The sequence below is a fragment of the Poecilia reticulata genome, linkage group LG21 (assembly GCF_000633615.1).
Source record: "Poecilia reticulata strain Guanapo linkage group LG21, Guppy_female_1.0+MT, whole genome shotgun sequence".
In the NCBI taxonomy this organism is placed as follows: Eukaryota; Metazoa; Chordata; class Actinopteri; order Cyprinodontiformes; family Poeciliidae; genus Poecilia; species Poecilia reticulata.
In genome coordinates this window covers 19,584,005-19,602,807 of record NC_024351.1, presented here as the reverse complement: position 1 = coordinate 19,602,807, position 18,803 = coordinate 19,584,005, and the positions used below count along the sequence as shown (strand labels likewise).

At 40.9% G+C, this 18,803-nt stretch overlaps 1 protein-coding gene across 1 annotated transcript; it reads right to left on the bottom strand.

The window, feature by feature from the left end:
• Nucleotides 1–331: 331 nt before the first annotated feature.
• Nucleotides 332–18,018, bottom strand: LOC103457807 (calmodulin). The gene is made up of 6 exons (XM_008398220.2): nt 17,935–18,018; nt 9,702–9,732; nt 8,860–9,003; nt 2,602–2,708; nt 2,309–2,444; nt 332–1,017 (listed from the first exon to the last, which is right to left on the bottom strand). The coding sequence occupies exons 1-6, from the start codon at nt 17,935–17,937 to the stop codon at nt 989–991; spliced, it is 450 nt and encodes a 149-aa protein (XP_008396442.1). The 5' UTR covers nt 17,938–18,018; the 3' UTR covers nt 332–988.
• Between the last annotated feature and the right edge of the window lie 785 nt (nt 18,019–18,803).

Here is an 18,803-nt window from a genome sequence, read left to right as displayed (position 1 = left end):
CAGTTGCGCAGACTCGACGCGGCGCCGGCAAACACGGCGTCGCCCCCTCACTATGCTCCCCGTCTGAGTCGAAACAACAGAAGAAAAGAAACGTGAAGGCCAGTGATTCTCTCTTGCAAGAAAAAGAGGACAGACACTCCATCTCAGCGAAAAGAAGAAAAAAAAAAGCTCACTGTAAGACTAACTCCTCCCCTCCTTTTGCGAAGGGAAGGACAAACGACTACTAAGATGGCCGTCCGAATAACATAAAAACATGCCAAACGCTTTAAAATGTCATTTTTTTGTACAATTTTTTTCTCTTTATCTAGCATACAATTAAATCCCATTCCACTTTAATGCTTTTAAGTTAGAACCTGGTATATTCTCTCAACTAACAGTACAGGGTTCCTCTGCGAATACAAAATAATAATAAAAAAAACTGTACCAAACCAACAAGAGGACAGCTTATAGTGGAATCAGCACGCTCTGGTAGTCCGGAGGGGGGACTGATGAGTTGGTTGGGTGGAGGTTAGTGCTCCGGTCTCAAGCTGCATGCATGAAGAACAGAAAACAGAGAGAGAAGAAGAAGAAGAGAGATGGCCAGCCCAGACGGTTACCACGAGCATATGGAGCTGGGAGGAGTTGGCCTGATGCTTTAAATTTAGTCTGAAGGTCGTAGTTACAGGGTTTGTTATTGTTTTTACTCGTACTGATGCTAAACTGATCTTCATGTTGGGGGGGAAGGGGGGGACGGGAGAGAGGGTGCAGAATCACTAACCATCATTTTCATGCATTTTTTGTATTTTTTTTTTTTTTTTTTACATATTTTTCCTGTGTGGACAGAAGGATATTTTAAGTCAACATTCAATTATTTTCTATACAGAAACAGTATGAATAAATGAACATTTTCTTCCAAGAGGTAAGTAAAACATTTTTTTCCTGTTTTTTTTTTGTTTTGTTTTCTTCTAAGAGGGGAGGGTGAGGGGGGTCAGGACGGGGCGGGCAAGCTTCACTTTGCGGTCATCATCTGTACAAACTCTGGAGAGACAAAAAAGAAAAAAAAAAAAGAGGACAATGAGGTCATCAGCTTTACGGCTCTGCCGCGATGGGCAGTCACCTGCTAAATTGTTAAATGCTTTATTAATTTTTTCATCAAGCTGAGCAGGTTCAGAACACACATCCTAATTACTGACCCCCCTCCTCCAAACAGCTTCTGCGTTTGGCTCATTAAACCGCCATGATTAAAAACGCAGGGCTTTGTGCGCAGGGCGGCAGCGGTACACACACAAGCTAAAACGATAAACGTCGTAGAGAACGTGCGCCGATACGGCGAGACTCTGCTGAGACGGTGTCACGTTATGACAATCGATGTGTTGTAATCTGGATGTTGTGCAACAGAGAAACTCAAAGCAGTGCATCGTCGTGAAGCTTCGGTTTCTGAAAAGTATAATTAAAACTAGAGACGCACCGATCCGATACCGATATCTGTATTGGTTTGGAGTGTGGCAGGTATATTCAGTCTAATTCTATGGTTTGTTCTGAGCTGTGTCATTCATCATTATTTTGCATTATATTTTGAATTCCTAGTTGTACTTTCTCAACTATTTACAAGAGCAAGAACATGTTTACATGTTTGACCAAAGTAGTCAACCTATTTTTTTGGGTGTTTTTTTTTTTTGTCAATTTCAGTTTCTTTATTATTTATTTTCCATTGGCCGTTATACTTCTAATTGAACTGACTGAACAAATTAAAGTTATTTTTACATGTTGGACCAAACTTGTAAAGCTATTGGTGTATTTAAGTGTGCTGTACTGGTGCAGCGATATCAAATTAATTTAGAATAAAGGAAACATTTTAAGTTAATCCAGCACTGTTGGATTGGATCGGCATCAGTCGATACTAATCAAATATTGGTATCGGAAGTGAAAAAAGTGGATCGGTGCATCCCTGGTTAAAACTTAAGTGTTTATTCAGCTCCATCCAGCTTCCCTGTCCCTGCTATAGGAAAGCATTCACACAGCATGATAATGCCACCACCGTGTTTTAAAGTGGGGAAGGAAGATCAGTCCTTTTTGTTACTTTTTAATAACTCTCCTTATCCAACATTTTAGATGATGATCTAAAACTATTGGGAGGTTTGTACTTATCTCACATTTTTGGTATTGTTTATTGATGAGAGTAAAAAAAAAAAAAAAAAAAAGTCAACATAAAAATCACGCCACACTTTCCAGATTCAGGACACAGTTAGCTTGGAGACATGAGCTTCAGTCTGATCCCCCATTTGTAAAAAAAAAAAAATCATGCATTTCATTTTCGGTGATCCCATACCTTCATAGTTGACCTGTCCGTCTCCGTCGATGTCTGCTTCTCTGATCATCTCGTCCACCTCCTCGTCTGTTAGCTTCTCCCCGAGGTTCGTCATGACGTGGCGCAGCTCTGCGGCGCTGATGTAGCCGTTCCCGTCCTGGAAGAAAGTGAAAGAATTCATCTTGCAGCTTATTGTTTAGTAAAAAGACTAAAATGATTTCATAACAAAAACACCAACAACAACTTTTTCTCCGTTTTCTTTCTCCTCAAGTCACCGCATTCCAGCAGAGGTTCTGCTTGCGATATTTCCGTACCTTGTCGAATACCCGGAAAGCCTCGCGGATCTCCTCCTCGCTGTCTGTGTCCTTCATTTTTCTGGCCATCATGGTCAGGAACTCAGGGAAGTCGATGGTTCCGTTGCCTGGAAAGGAGCGAGTCAAGGAGGCCCGTTTAATCATCAAATATGGCAATCAGTTAAAAGGCGAGTGATCAGCCGAAATAATGACATTATATCAGCATTTGGCTGATGAGAAGCAGCTGACTGAAAACGTTCATCCAGTGGTTTAGCTCTTTAGAGGCCGCAGCTCTGGACCTGATCCATCACCGTTGCGAATTGGAAGAAAAACAACACACTGCTCCGAAAATGTTGAAAAGTGTGGGATGCTTTTTTTAAATTTTTATTTGTCTGATCAGATTTTAAATCGGCTCGCTTTTCTGAAAAAGAATTTACAAATGACAAAATATATTAAAAAAAAAAGGCTTTTAATCATCCCTTGTGCAAGTTGTACAACGGGCCGTGCTGTGTTAATTGTTTTTAATTATGAGAATTTAGTGAGCATTTACAGAATAATGACACAAATTTATAAGGACGTCTTGAAATTACAAAAAAGTCGTATGATGGGAAAAAAAACAACAACCTCAAATAAATTAGTTTTCCTTAGCTTATTTCAGCATTAAAGATAAAATACACATTTTGGATAATTATCATATTATACTCAATGGAGTAAGTCAACATGCTAGTGATAACCCACATGCTATTGAACATTTAACCTAACCTTGGCCTGTCAGCTAATTTTAGCTTATACACTAATGTTTGCATATTGAGTAATATATGTCACTTTTAGTCAGTATGCTAGTTGCTCTACATGCTAGTGATAGCCCCATGCTAATATTAGCCTTACAGCTAAAATAATAATTTTAGCTAATTGTTGATATATTAGTCACATATAGCATACTGAATAGAGCAAGTCGATGAGCGTCCACATTGGTATTTACTTACTTGTTACTGACACGTCAGACACATGCTACCAACACAACTGAAGCCAACCATAGCACTTTAGCTAATTATCTACATTAGAATACTGGATTCCAATTGACATGCACACTTTAGCGGGTCCCTTTTAAATTTCTTAAGAAATTTTGTAATTCCGACTTCATTCTTTTAACATGACATTAATTTTGCATTCAGAAAAACAAACCATTTTGGCCTGACTCTAGTATTTCGTCATAGAGTTGACCTAAATTCAAATTCAAAATGAACATGCTTGTCAAACAAGATATGGAAGCTATGGAAACACACATTGGTGAAAAAAAATCCAGATTTTCCAAACATATAAACTTCAAAAATCAAAAATTTGATGAATGAATAAAATAGCCCAGTCATATGTGTATTCCTTTAAGGATCTTGAATGAATTGGGTATGGAGAGAAATCAGGATTCTGCACTTCAAACCAGATGCTACAGCTGCACATCCTCGACTCTGTGAGAGCCAGAATGAATGAATGAGTGGCTTCGCTTCAGGTTGCCCTAACGGCAGCTGCTGTGCCGGTAGTGTCATGTGTGTGTACTGTCGGATCAATATCCATGTAGCCGTTGTCACAACAGGATTAAACTGGGATCAGACTCTCCTGACTGGAAGGAGCTCATAGGCTCCATGGCAGGAGGGGGAATCTAATGAGAGCTTCCTTTCATCTAGACCTGGAACTGTTAGCCATCATCAAATATAAATAAAGGGAAAGAAATACACAGAAATACAGGGCTTCTGCAGGTTTCACCTCATTTTGTGATTCTCTCCAGCCTTAACCATCATTGTTGCCAACCTTTCTTGCATAGAATGCACCTAGCTTCGTATGGGCTGGCAACAGAAGTTAGCCAATGGCGAAGACAAACGTCATCAAGCCCACTGGCAATAAAACTGCACTTTCCCACGACAGATGCAGAAAACCTAGCTAGTAAGGATATATTAGCAGCTTGTTAGCGCTAGCATCAACCAAGTTGAGTCACAGAAAGCAATAAAGATGTTTTTGCGTGACTCAAACTTTAACCTGACAGGAAAAAAAAAAACAAAAAAAAACTGCTTAGAATGTTCTAGATTAAGCAACGCTGCCACGACAAGGTATAAGGTCTATAATTAGGGCTGCAACTATTGATTTTAAGTAATTGATTAATCTAGATGATTAGTTGGATTGACACATTCTACAGATTTTTCATTTAACCACTTAAGCCTGTTTCATACAATATCAGAAACACATTAAAAGTTGCAAATACACAAACAATTCAATTCATTTTTTAAATAAGAAAATAATCTTTTTGTTGTCTAAAATGCAATAACAGCATTCCAATGCCTTAATTTTAGATAAAAGTATTTGTTAAGGATGCACGACATCCTGAATCAAGTAAAATGTCTGGAACACGAATTAATTAAAGGAGCTAAAGCAATTGGTTCTGGGGCGAGTTTGTTTGGCTGATTAACCAATGAGAGAGCAGTCTTTGCAAGACATACAAGTAACCAACTAAAGACTGTGGGTGTGTAACAAAAAGGGATGCGGTGGTGTGATGGGGGCAAATGGTGATCTCATGACCAGAGGTGACCGTCTGAAAAGCAGCAACAAGGAAGACTGGTGAAGGGATAACGGTACAAGCTCAACTGGAAAAACACAATCTGAGGGGAAAGGAAGGGGGATGGGAATGCTTGGCTGTTTGTTCTAGATCGGCGAGGAAGGATGAAGATGGGGAAGAAGGCAGACTAGAAGAGAGAGAAGATGGTGGGAGAAAAAGAAAAAAAGGAGAGAGAGGGCGGAAGGAAGTGAGTGGGCGACAGAGATGTGAAGAGGAGAGAATATAAGGAGTGAACCGAGTGGGAGATGGTGCGATTACACATAAGAGGTGCTGACGCAAACTATAGATGGTTGAGACATCTCGGCACACTCGTACGTGTGGTCATCGCGTTAGCCCCCCTCCCCCCACAGCGGTGGGATTGTGTAATGGAGAGTGATTCGTTTTGGGGTGCATGTTGCTTTATCGCATGTTAACAGCAGGTTGTGTAACAGAACGGCCAAAACCGGTCAGAAACCAGTGTCCGTGTTCTTCCCAGATCACGTTTTCCAAACGCGTCGCAAAGATGCCGCTTCGTCCGCCTTGCTTGGCGCTCGTCATCGTCCGCTTGTTTGGTAAATAAAGCTGATTTTCAATGGGCCGGCTCACATCCAATGGGGTACTGGATGTACAGCGGGCAGAGAGGCCTTATGTAACCACTTTTATTTTCCATTACTAGCTTCATTGCCGTCTGACCTAGATTGCATCAGCCAAGGGAGGCAGAGGCAGAACAAGGGGATGTTGGTGATGGTGTGCGTGTGTGTTGGCTCTTAAATGCAACTCGCGAGGGTGGCAGGATAATCTATGACTAAAGGGGCAATTGATTTATTCTGATCAATGTGGTTCCTATAAGCTGTCACAAGGCCAACGCGTTGGGGAATTGGCATGTTTCATTTTCTACATTCCCTACTTTTCCAGACTCAAACTTCTACATATTTTCCCCCATACAGTTTTTATATCATTCTGCATATTTGGGTACAACATTTTGGTTTTGGATTCACAACATAAAACTGGAACTGGAGATTTATTTAGCTGTGGTTTTTGGCACCTGGTCCTGCGCTGGACCCTTGTACCCCATTGGATGCAACTGCTCTGGCTGTTATTTCAGCAATTACCTCTTTTTGAGTCTGTACACCCCAGTTAATTAACCCATTACTAAATTAGTTAATGATTTCAATAATCAATTAATTATGATTAATTGCTTCAGTCTGACCTACTAATTTTTATTAACTAATTGGAGCAGTTTTTGGTTGAGTTTATGTTTTTGTTGTTTGAAGTGTTTATAAGCCGAACATGGTTAGTTTTGATAGTTAATAATTTGAGTGTAGGCCCGTCACAATAAGAAATAAATCACACAATAAATTAAAACGAGCACAATAATTTCCATTTGCATAATTTATTGGTTTTCTCTTTTCTCTCTACCAAAAACAGTTTGACAACTAGTGTGTTTTTGAAGGAGAATGTGTTCTTGCTTCTTTATGCCATTACCATCATATTACTTGAAAATGCTCTAAAAAAAAAACAACAAAAAAAACAATATTATCATTTATCACAATAACTGATCTCTGGCTGGTCCATTAGCGCCTTCCTGTAAATTAAAAGCGCTAATTGCTAATACGGCGGCTGTGATCGTGCAGCGCCGAGGAGCAACGCCGACTCTTTGACACATGGCTTGTTCTGAAAACTCCACCTGCTCATCCATATCAATGACATTGTGGACTCGGATGGAGCTGAACACACAGTGACTAAACCGCTGACACAGAGGGATACGTCATCTGACAATAAACCTGGCCCGCCAGTTGGCTCGGACAGTTGGCGAACAGTTGGCAGAGAAACGCAGGGAGATGGGCAACAACACAGCTGATGTGTTTGGAGGCAGGACAATAATGGATGCCTCAGCTAATCCCCTGTTATCTGTAACGGAGGGGGAGGGTCTAACCACCAAAGTCACGCAATGACAGAAAAATCACAGCCGTATCCCTCAGACAACAGCAGCAACTCAAATTAATTCCCCAAGAAGAAAAATGGGTTGGGAGTGCTCACTTTCTGCGCTCCTGTAGCAGCTGACGGTCGTTTTGCAGATTAAAAACGAGGGAGCATCATATTAACCTAAATATTAAAAAGCCTTCCACCTCGCTTGCAAAATTTGGGGATTTGCCAGCATGTGGGCCAGAGCAGAGCACTCGCCGTTTCCTGCGACACATTTTGGTTGACTGAACATGACCCATGCAAATGAACCCCACGGTTCTCAACGTGCCGAAAAATGTTGGCAGCAAATATTTACAAGGTAAATGTGAACAGATGAACTGAACCAAGGAGGAGTTTTAGTGGTAACTTTTGCTGAGTTCAAGTTGCAGCGGCATTCAGAACTTTTGGGAAACCTGGGGTGTGCTGTGGTGGCGTAGGGGTTAAGCACAACCCTCATATGGGAAGCCTTAGTCCTCAACGTGGCCGTCACAGGTTCGATTCCCGACCTGGCAACCTTTGCCACATGTCTTCCCCCTCTCTCATTTCCCACTTTCCAGTCAATTAACTATCAAATAAAGGCCACTGGAGCCAATAAAACCTTAAAAACTTTTGGGAAAAACCCCAGTTTGATTCGCTTCCTCAAATGGTCAACTACTTTTAGTAGCACTAGCAACATGTTCATTAAAGGAGGCTACACAGTACTTTGTGCCTGCCCACTATTTTCTATATGCACGGCCACCATGTTGGATTGTGGTGTTGAGGAAAACTGCAAGAGAATTTCAACTCCTAAGTAGCTTAGTTCATTTTTACAACTCCAAAGTTTACATTTTCAAATTCAATCCAATTTTTAAACAGTTTATTGAGCCCAAAGGTAAATTAGATGTTATAACTCATATTATTCGAGATTCTTTAAAGAGTTATTGTAGAAGCTGATGGATGTGGGAAGGTAAGTTCTCCTGTAGCAGTCTTTATTACAGAGGTTCTACTGAAGCCTCTGACTGAAGACACTGTTGTAGAACAGGATGATTGTCAATTTGATTAAGAAAATTGTGAAATTCTGCTTAAAAAATGGCAGTAGGGATACTTTAATCAATTAAACCAGACATGTTTTCCATAATTGGCTCCAGTCATCATCAGCCCGTTCTTCCTTTTCATTGAATGCATCATAGCTAAGATTTTCACTTTAAATGCTCCAGCTACACTGCAAACTCTTACAATGCATTTTTGGTCTAGTTTCTAGTGTAGATATCTTGGTACACTTGAAATGAGACAAAAACAACAGGTAACTTTTCAGCAAAATGTAGGAGCTTGTTTTGAGTAAAAGATTCCTTAATGCTGATGAAAAACTAATAGTTATAAGTGAAATAATCTACCAGTAGAACTAGTGTTTTTCCATCAATTTCAAAGAATTATTGACTTAAAAAAGCTCCTATATCTTGCTGAAAAAAATACTTAAAAGTTTTATTTTACTTCAAGTGTACCAAGATATATATCCACCAGAAACTAAACCAACAATACTTGGTAAGATTTTTGTGTTTTTGCAGTGCAACATCAAATTTTGTGAGTCTGACATCCGATTTGATGCCGGAATAAGCCTCATATTGTAACTTCTTCATTTTTGGTGTGATTCCAAACTTTCATCACAAAATCTCCAGCACGTTTCTTTTCTGAACTGGTCAGGAAAAGCAAAATGAGCAACAGTTGAAACGAAACAAGCGTGTGCCACTGACCGTCAGCATCCACCTCGTTGATCATGTCCTGCAGCTCGGCCTCTGTGGGGTTCTGGCCCAGCGATCTCATGACGGTGCCCAGCTCTTTGGTGGTAATGGTTCCGTCGCCATCCTTGTCAAATAAGGAGAAAGCCTCCTTGAACTCTGTGGGGTCAGAGGAGGGAAACATGTCTGAGTTAGGCAAACGCAGACGGGTCACACCAGGACTTTCCAGCGGCTAAAAGATTTCCGATTGGGATCGTCTGGAACGCCGTTGTGAATCTGATGAGCTTTGACTCTCCCCAGAAATCCAGCTGACCTTGTGACAGTCAGAAAGTTTTAAAACAACTAAATACATGCAGCAGGGAGGCAGTATGGAGCTTTAGCCTTGGGGGTCTTAGCGCCAGCTAATTAAGCACAAAATGCGGTTCGGCTGAAAAGAAACAAGAGCTTCCAGTTTTAGACCAAAGCGCCACGTTGTGTCTTTATGGTGAGAACATAAAGGTGCTTATTGTGTTTGAGACCAATCAGAGGCCTGGACGAAAAAGTGTCTATTCAGTGCGACTTTGTAGGTTGCAGTTGTGACTCATAACTGCTGTGAATACTTCATCCCCTTATGTACTGCTCATTTTGAACAGCTAATGATCTGCCAAGGGAAGGGAAGGGACAGCCTGCTGCCAAGTCCTTCAATGTTCTGTTTCCCTTCATGTGACGTGGAAGCAGCCAGAACGCCTAATGAGAGACATTACCTTACACGACTGCTGGACTTTATTGAATAACGCGGGGCTGGATTTAATCCACCGAGAGCCAGTAAACAAAATAACAAGGAGCAAAGTTTTGTTGGGAGTGGAAGGAGTTCGTACCTGCAATCTGCTCCTCTGTTAGTTGGTCAGCCTGTGGTTGAGGGGGGGAGGAGAGGGAGAACAGACTGGTTAGTCAACAAGGAAAGCATGTCAGATATCTGAAATTCCCCATGAAGCCCCACCCTGACTGGCTCCACTGCAATCTACTCTATGGAGGTCAAACACATACAAAAGCAAATATTTTTAACAAGGCTGGAATTTTTTTTTTTAAATAGCAGTTTTGATATGTTGGGACGTAGCGGTGAGGATGGATGGCTCATATTTACAGGCTATAAGTCAGAGCAAAATATCTCCACTCAACCTATTAACTTCAAAATAAAGGCCACAAGGAAACTAAAAATGATTCGTTTTATGTGCAACTGCAACTAACAATTAATTTGGCAAGTGATTATTCAGACCATTAATTATTCTGACAATTAATTGACAATTCTGATGATAAAGCAGATAGAAAATTTGTGTATTCTGCAAGATTTTTCATTTAACCACTTCAGCCATTTTTATGCATTAAAATACACTTAAAAATGCAACAAAAAAAAGAGAGAAAAAAAACCCAAACATTTTATTGCCTAAAACACAATGACATTATTTAGTGAACGCCTGATCATTTGTAGAAAAGGATGCATTGATTAATGATTGGACAGCAAAAGCTGCTTAATAGATCATTTTGAGTAGAAAATATTTATAGACAAAAGCCTTACTTTTATAAATTTTTTAACCTTATATGGAAAATGTATATACATGTTTACAGTTTTGGCTTAATTACTGCTCTGACGCATGTTATTTTTTCAGCAAATATCCTTGTTTTGGAGTTTGTGTACTCCAGTTGACAATTTCTAAATTAGTTGACGATTTCAATAATCAATTAATCGCAATCAATCGTTTCAGCCCTAATTTTTGGGCTCAAATCAGCAACAATCAAGAGAGTGACAAACTGCTTGGTTGTTCATCTCCATTTCCCCAAATATTTACAAGCAGCCAAATTCATATTGCTGGAAAGCAGGGGAGAACGTATAGAAGCTTTCCATCAGCTAGCAGTGCACAGCAACAAGTAGGGGTGGGGCAGTGCTGTGTTAATTTATCTTCATACATGTAGACAAAACAAACTCCTCCAGCATAACACTGAAGGACTTTAATCTGCAGGAGTGGCAGGATTTTTTTGTCGTTTTGAAACAATCCGTCTCCAGTCCAACGTTGGCATAAAATAGAATCAGTTATTGGACCTGGCTTGCCCAGACAGTAAAGGCTTATCAAAGCAGTTTCTGAATAGCTGTCTTGTTTGAAAGATTAAAAAGAAGGAGGTAGATATTGACAAAAAGAAAAATTAAGAAAAAATAAGCAGGCAACAAGACTTCAAGATACTGTAACAAAGAGATTAGTAGGCCTTTCATGAGAACAGATTTTGCTGGACAATACATAGCCCCAGTAATTACTGCGATAAACGATAATATTGTCGTTTTGAGACCTTTTTTAAGAAGCATGTTGACAATGGCACAATTATGCAAGTTCGCTCTCTCAAACTCTCAACACCTTAATTTTGTAAAGAACTTTAACTCTGTAACTAGAAGATATTTTAAACATTCAAAATAAATAAAACGGAGCCAAAAACAAACAAAAAAATACAAACCACACACAAACGAAACCATGACTAAAATGGACTGTCTGTAAACAAAATTTGACCTTCCAAAAATACTAATCACCACAATGGAAATGACTGAGCTCATTTTAATTTATCATGTGATTAATTGATAAATTGCTTATGGATGAAGCGTTGCCTAAAGACCAACCGGCTAGCCTGGTGCGGTCGCCCTCCCTCCCATCTTGGCTTCCATCATGGCTGACTCACACAAGCTTTAAATGCTTCCAAACCAACTAGCTCCCACCCTCTTTTTAATCTCATCAAAAAAGAAAGAAAAGACTAGAATAAAAGTGTGAAGAAACAGCTACTGGTGTAAATGACTGGAGGTATTTTTATTATCATTGTTAACAGACCAGTCTGACTGACATCCGTGTACTTGGCAGTAAAGAGGAGGGGGAACACACACAGAGCAACTCTTTTATATACACAGACACTAATGGCAGTCTTCCTCCACACCAATACTTTCCATCCCTGCGTTTCCTCTGAATCGCCCAGCCCTGCTTCCATTGTTACGTTTGCGTGTTTATGGAGTGTTTCTCGTGCTGATGCAATGAAGAAATCATCCCGGAGTCCTGTGACTCCCGGAGACCAGGACCTCGTAACGAGTGCGGCGCTCCGAGACGAGGCCGCTCCATTTTGGAAATTAAGTCAGCAAATTGAATTTGTTGCATAAGGGTTAGATTAGTTTAGGCTGGGTTGGCATTTAGCAGAGTGCCACATGACCGCTGCCAGCCGACCTTTTGCTCCTCTCAAACAGAGAGGCGTCTCGTCGCAGTGGACCGGGCGGCGGCAGGTATCGATCGGTACGTAGTCGAGTTTTGAATGATTAGATGACCCGACTGAATGAGTCCAGGGTTTCTGCAAGCTTCACCGACGCAAATTTAGGATATTTTGAGACCATTAATTAAATTTAAGATTTGTATCACAACAAAATTGGACCAAAAGAAAATCACAAATTTTATATAGTAGTAGTTTCAAGCTTTTAGAACAAGATTGTATGAACAGCATTGTACAACAGAAGTGAGCCGATGACTCAAAGACCAACATCTGGGATAAATTTGCACTTTACTGATGATGAAAAAAGCCAGCTGGCTAGGTTATATTAGCAGCTAGTTGGCGGTAGCTGCAACTGCCTCAAGTCTCCGAACGCAATAATAAAGTTTACAGCTCCAACGTTTGCATTCATGAGATGCCTCAACATTTAAAGGGACAATATGTGTTTTAGAGGTACATAGTGCCAATCAATAGCTATGTTAACTTTAGTTGTAATAATATTGATGCCTATATCAAATACGACTTAGATTCTGCAGTAAATTTTCTTTTACCATCTGAAAATTGGGCTTCTGTCTCTAAGAAACTCCGCCTTCAGGAAGTCATCCCAACATTTCTCCATTAATCCTTTAAAACCATTTTTACCAGCTTTGCAATGAAAAGTAGCTCCTGTAATGAACTATAATTACAGTATAATGGACAGATGCGCAGTTCCACCAAGTGCTAATTGCTGCTGGCTAGTCTGAAGGAGTTGATTGGGGGTAGGGATGCTCTGTAAGCTTGGAAACTGCCGCTCCAAGGAGGAGCATTGTCCTCGAAGATGGTGCTAGGTCCACCAAGGTGTTTTGCACAGCTGAATGGTTGCTACGGGAGACTAAAGGATTTCTCAAACATGCATGAAAAAACAAGACAACATGTTTTTGATGAGAGAATAACGTATCGTGATGTGAAGATCAAAAAATAGCACTGCCCTTTTAGGACCTGTAAATGAAGTTTTTATGGCCCCCTTACTTTTTTGTGTGAATTTAAGACATTTTAAGGCCTTAATTTTAGATGGATACATTTAAAACTTAAGGGTGAGGACAATCTGAGCTTACAATAAACAACAATGTGACCGTTTGCTCCGCCTCTGTGCAGCCAAAATGAAACAAACTAGATTCCATTTCTGTATGTTCTCCTTCTACCTGCCTCCCGTCTGTCCAAACTGAACAGGGTGTGTGTGAGGGGGGAGAAGGGTTTGGTGACTCAGCACTACGGTTCCTCCCCTGGCTGTGACCCAAGCTGCCGAGGGCTTCTGGTGCCGCAGCAACGCCGGGCCTATTTTTTTCCCTTTCACCTCTCTGTGTGGCGGCGACTCTCATTGTTCGGAGGAAACTCCCTGTGATTCACCGTCCGTCGGTCTAAATAACAGCTTGTAGGGGAACAGGAATCTGTGTGTGTTTGTGGATGCTGGCCTGAGTGGGTCGACTGCATACCCTGTTGCCCATGGCAGCAGTCCAAACAGGCAGGAAGCAGCTCCATGAGCCGGTCGGGAACAGGCATGTGTTGGTTCCTGGTGTTAAGGTTTTCCAGGGTCTAACATTTCTTGCTTTAAATGGGGCTGGGCTATGGATTAAAATTAAAATGTCAGATTTTTTTTCAATGCAAGTTAAATTTTTCTTTTTTAAAAGAAAAAGCTACAGAAAACATAGTCAAAAAGTAGTTTTGTTTCAATCACCCCTTCTCTGAGTTGTATGTCGGAGAATTGGGGTCAGGCTATGCACATTTTTGAATAATTGTATTAGGAGGAAAAAAAAATTAAATGAAGACAATTTTACCAGAAAAAAAAAAACATCTTAAAATTGCAAGACAAAGTTGTTTTGAATTCTCCCTTTGACAGAAGCAGTTATCATTTTAAGTCCTGCTACTAATAATGATTTGATGCTGATGTGTTAAAAGTGTCATCTGTAAAACACACACCAAAGTATAACTTCACAAGATGCTCAAAAATCCTCTTAATTTTTTTGTTTTTCGTGTTGAGTTCTACTTAATTTTCATAATATCACCAATTTATTCTGATGCGAATTTTCAATCATAGAATTGACATGAATTCAAAGTCTAAATACAGTCCATTGACTTTGAATAATGCTCGTCAAACAAGATGGCGACCTTGGGCGTGCTAACCTGCACTTGTGTTTCCTGAACTATGGAAACGTGAGTGCATTGGTAAAAACAAAATCCTATTTTTTTTCAAATATTAACCAATCAAATACCAAAAATTTGATTAAGCGATATCGATTTATCACAGTGCCCTACTTTAATGCCTTTTACAGACATATCAAAGGAGGTGTTGGGAAGTTTTGTAAGATACAGTGATGTCCCCCTCCTGTAGCTGCACAATCCAGGTCAGCTGGTGGAGGAAAAAAAAACAAAAACAAAAAAAACCGTTTCTTCCCCTGATATTTTCCGCGATTTGGAAATATTTTACTTCATAAAACCAACAGAGCGAAAACCGTCACTCAATAGTTGTAAAGCTAAGCTAACACCTTAGCAGATGGTCCCAATAACTAAAAAGCAAACATCAGCTTGTTAAACCAGAATTTTCCCTTCACGGTGATTGACAACTCATATTTCCTATTTCCTCAAATACTAAAATAATTTTCACCTGTTAACACATCAACAAAGACTTACATTGATGCTCTTTCCCCCCCCCTTTTCGTTTTCTAGTTTTGTTTTTAATCAAACTTTGATCAAGGAAACTGCAGCACGTGCAGTTTTTTATATCCCCTCAAAAACATAGTTTTTTGTTGCTGGCATGAAAAATGAGTATCAGATTACATCGGGCGACATCTAAAATATCAGGTATAATAATCGTTTAGTCCAGCCCAGCATTTCTATTCAGCAGTGCTTGTATCCCACAGACTGATCCACTGGTTAAAGAATGGGTCAGTTGTTGTCATATCTATTATTGACCATTGATCTCTTGAGTAATATGACTTGATCAAGCCTTTTTCTAGCAATTAACACGACAACATATGTAATATGTAATTTCGGATTGATGTTGATATTGTATTGGGAACATATCGGCCAATACGCAAAGTATTGTATCGGGAAGTGAATAAATTGCATCAGGCAAGCCTGCCGTGATAAGCAATTAACATTAAAATGAGCTTGATAATTTTTCATTATTAACATTTTTTGAATCGCAATTTTATTTAAGACCTTAATCCATTTTATTTATGGTTTTGGATGTGTGTGTGGTTTTTATGTCTGCTTTATTAATTGCTTGTTTTATTTTGAATATGTAAAATGTTTCCCAGTTGCAGTGTGGACTGTTCTGTACAAAACTGAAGTTTGCAGATCTTTAAAAGGGAGTACTCGCATTATTCTGGCATTACGTTATATTACTCAAAAATGGCATCAAAACAACAAGGTTGTCGTTTAACTTAACTTCTGGAACAATTTATCGTCTGGCAAAATTTGTAAATTTGTTACCGCTAGCTAAAGAAAAGAAAAACAGGAATTGGTGTTGTTCAGGAAAAAAAAATAAAAATCAATGTTGGATAACTTTTGCAGCAGTAGGGAAATGTGTTCCCATTCTGTTGAACATGAAACCGACGGAATCCTGCTTTTTTTTTGGGTCTGAATCTGTGTAAACACCACTACACACCAGGGTATGTTGGTGACGTTATCACACTGTGAGAATCACATTCCATCCCAGGCCTCTTTTGCTCTTACGCAATTGGCATTTCCTCCTTTAGACAACAAAAGTACCAATCATGGATCTTTCTTTTTCTGTGATCTACTATGCAGGTGGCCGACCAGTTTGTTGAGCTGGATCAAGCAGCCATCGCCCAGACAGAGGGGTGTGACGAGCTAAAACATTCAGGAGGGAAACAAAGACTCCAAGTGTGTGTGGGGTAGTAGCGGCAGTGGTGGCGGGGCGTTCATTCCACTGTGGGGCAATTCTCTTCATAGCTGGACAAAAGACAGAGAGGCCTCAGGCCCAAGCAGCCCCCCCCCCCCCCACACACACACACAGAGAAAGAGAGGTAGGGTGTGTGGTGTAAACAACACCATGCTTCGAGAGCGCAGCGACAAGAACCGGTGCACCATATGACTTGTGGTGACAGGGGCTCTCCGCCTGCCGCGCCGCAGACGGGACACCTTAGCTCCGAGACGCATGGGGAGGGGGGGAGGTGTAGGGCAGGGCTAGGTGTTGCTGCCAAACACATCAATTATTCACCGCGGCGTATCGGATGCGCCGTGAGTTACTAAACATACATCAGCAAACAAGGGACGAGCAGGAACAAGATAGGGCCTTGACACACTTACTCGATACTTCCACCTCAATGCTGGTGGAGGGGGGTGGGTGGTTGGAGCGTTTCCACCTGAGTGGGCTTAGATAAGGTGATGGTGGTGGTGGTGGGGGGGTTGGAATGAAACTTTTCATGGATGCTGGTGGGTTTATACTCCGGTTGCTGCAGAGCGCTGCAACGTGAACCTGAATGGAAGCTTGATACTGTACGTTGGTCATCTGATCGCAGCGGAGCTGAAAGGTTTACAGCTTCTGGACTCCTTCAAGGCTCAGAGAGGCTTCTGTGCAATATGCAGATCATTTCCAGTTCCTGTGCTGCAGATGTCAAGTTAATGTGTGCACCAAAAAAGGATTTTTTTTTTTTCTGCAAGTCACCGAGGCCTACGGAGATGACCAGAAAGTCAGCTGCAACAGAGTGACATGCAGAATACGTAATTATTAGGAACTGTACAGCAGGATGGCAGCTAGGTGTGCAGAAGATGAAGAAAAAGAAAAAGTCGATTCAACTTGTTCCACCTTCTGTTCATGTATTTATTTACACAGAGCTTCTTGCACGACTCCCACAGGTGCCATATTTGCATAATATCGAGAAATTTGCAAAGAGGCAACCAAATCAGCAGACATAAGCACAACTAGATAACCCAGCTTGCCTGCGATAAAGCCTCGCAGGGCTGCGGGAGAGGCGGAACACCGTCCGACAGACCTCGTTTTCGGCTCCGACAGTTCCCCTCCTCCCGCTCCCATCGATAGAGATGTGACCTCGCAAGTTTACGGAATAGGTATGGTCAATTTTCGTTGCGGTGCACCGAAGAGAACCGCGGAGGTTCAGGCGCGGCAAGGCGAAGCTACGAGGCGGCGGCGCGATGGTGCAACCCCTCGAAAAAAAAAAAAAAGAAAAAGTGGAAACCAAACAGTTTCTTCACCCAGACTGTACCTTTGTGTGTGTCGAGAAAAAGAACGAAAAATGAAGCACATCTTGAGCCGTGTGAATCCATATGAAGGAAAAATACAAGCGTACGACTTCAAGACGTTTTTTTTCCCCCTCTCAACACGCCTGTGCTCCGGAGGCGCTTTGAATAAAAAAAATAAAATAGTACCGTATCGCTCATGAACAGAATTATCCCACAATAACCCAGAATAGCACACCAGTTTCCCCCGACACCTCCAAATGTCGTCCAAGTTTTAATTCGAGCTGCAGCATGCGGCCATGAACTAGCTAATTGCGCAGTTATCAAGCATAGTAGAGCACATTTTCAGGCATAAACCCGCAAGAACAAGCCAAAAAAATGGCGAATATTAGGGCCATTTTAATATTCGAATCGGCTGAAATACAAAATGCGCCTCCCCGGCAGTTTCCGCCTCCTGTACGGATACAAGTCGCTCATAACAGGAATCAATGAGTGAACAGCAAATACAGAAATGGAGTATAAAGCAAGGCTCCGACCAGCAAGCACTCATAACGCAGGTGTACCTACACTTGAAGCGCCATTTTCCCTCCCCTAGCACAAAGAATGAATGACTATACGTACCATGTCGAATGGGTTGTGTGCTTGTTGGTCTGTGGAAGCAGACTAGGAGTGTGCTCGTTCCTTAGATGGAGTTCCACTGGCGGTTTTTGGAGTGTGTATATCGGCCGTGGCCAGAGCGGGGAAGTGGGAGGAGGGGGGGCCGCAGGTTGTCTTGTGTATCCCTCCGCCACGCTAGCACGTATCACTCACTTCCTTATTGCGATTCAGAGCCGTCTGTGGCAGCGCGGGCCTCCAGCAGCCCGGCACGCCAATCAGCGCGGTTCAAACGTCTGCAGTGCACAGAAGAGGAGCATCCTCCTGCTCATTTTGACACGCAATTAATTATTGATAAAATGATCCTGCGTGAACTGTGTTTTGCTGCACAGAAAGTAGAGCACATAACAGACTACAAAGAAGTTTGAATTGAGGTAAGGAAGAATATATTTAAATGATGCGACAAGTGATCTGTTGAGCAGTTTTCATATTATTAACACACCAATAAATCGGATATAAATCAAGTTCAAACTTGCGCAATGTTTTTATCCGCGCCTCTAGACACCGAATAAGTTAAAATAAATGTAAACCTTTTCCATATAGTGACTTATTTTCCCACTCAAAAACTAATATTGCTTGTTGGGGTGCTTGGTAAACATTGACGTTTAAATTAGTTTGTCTGTATGGCTAGCAAATAGTTTGTTTACATCTGGCACAACTTTTATTTTTTGGATTATTTCTAATTACATAAAAAAAACTGACAATTAAATATTAATTCATGTTTTGCTAAATTGTCTTATTTTTGTAGCTGTCTTTTACTTAATAGCTTCTCACAGAAAACAATCTGTTCCTTTACATTTTAATAACAAACTTAAACTCCTGCAACTTAACTGAGT

Coding starts and splice junctions, on each gene's coding strand:
- LOC103457807 (XM_008398220.2), bottom strand. Junction 2,709..8,859: donor CAACGAGGTGGATGCTGACG/GTCAGTGGCACA, acceptor GCTCCTTTCCAG/GCAACGGAACCATCGACTTC. Junction 1,018..2,308: donor CGGACAGGTCAACTATGAAG/GTATGGGATCAC, acceptor TTGTCTCTCCAG/AGTTTGTACAGATGATGACC.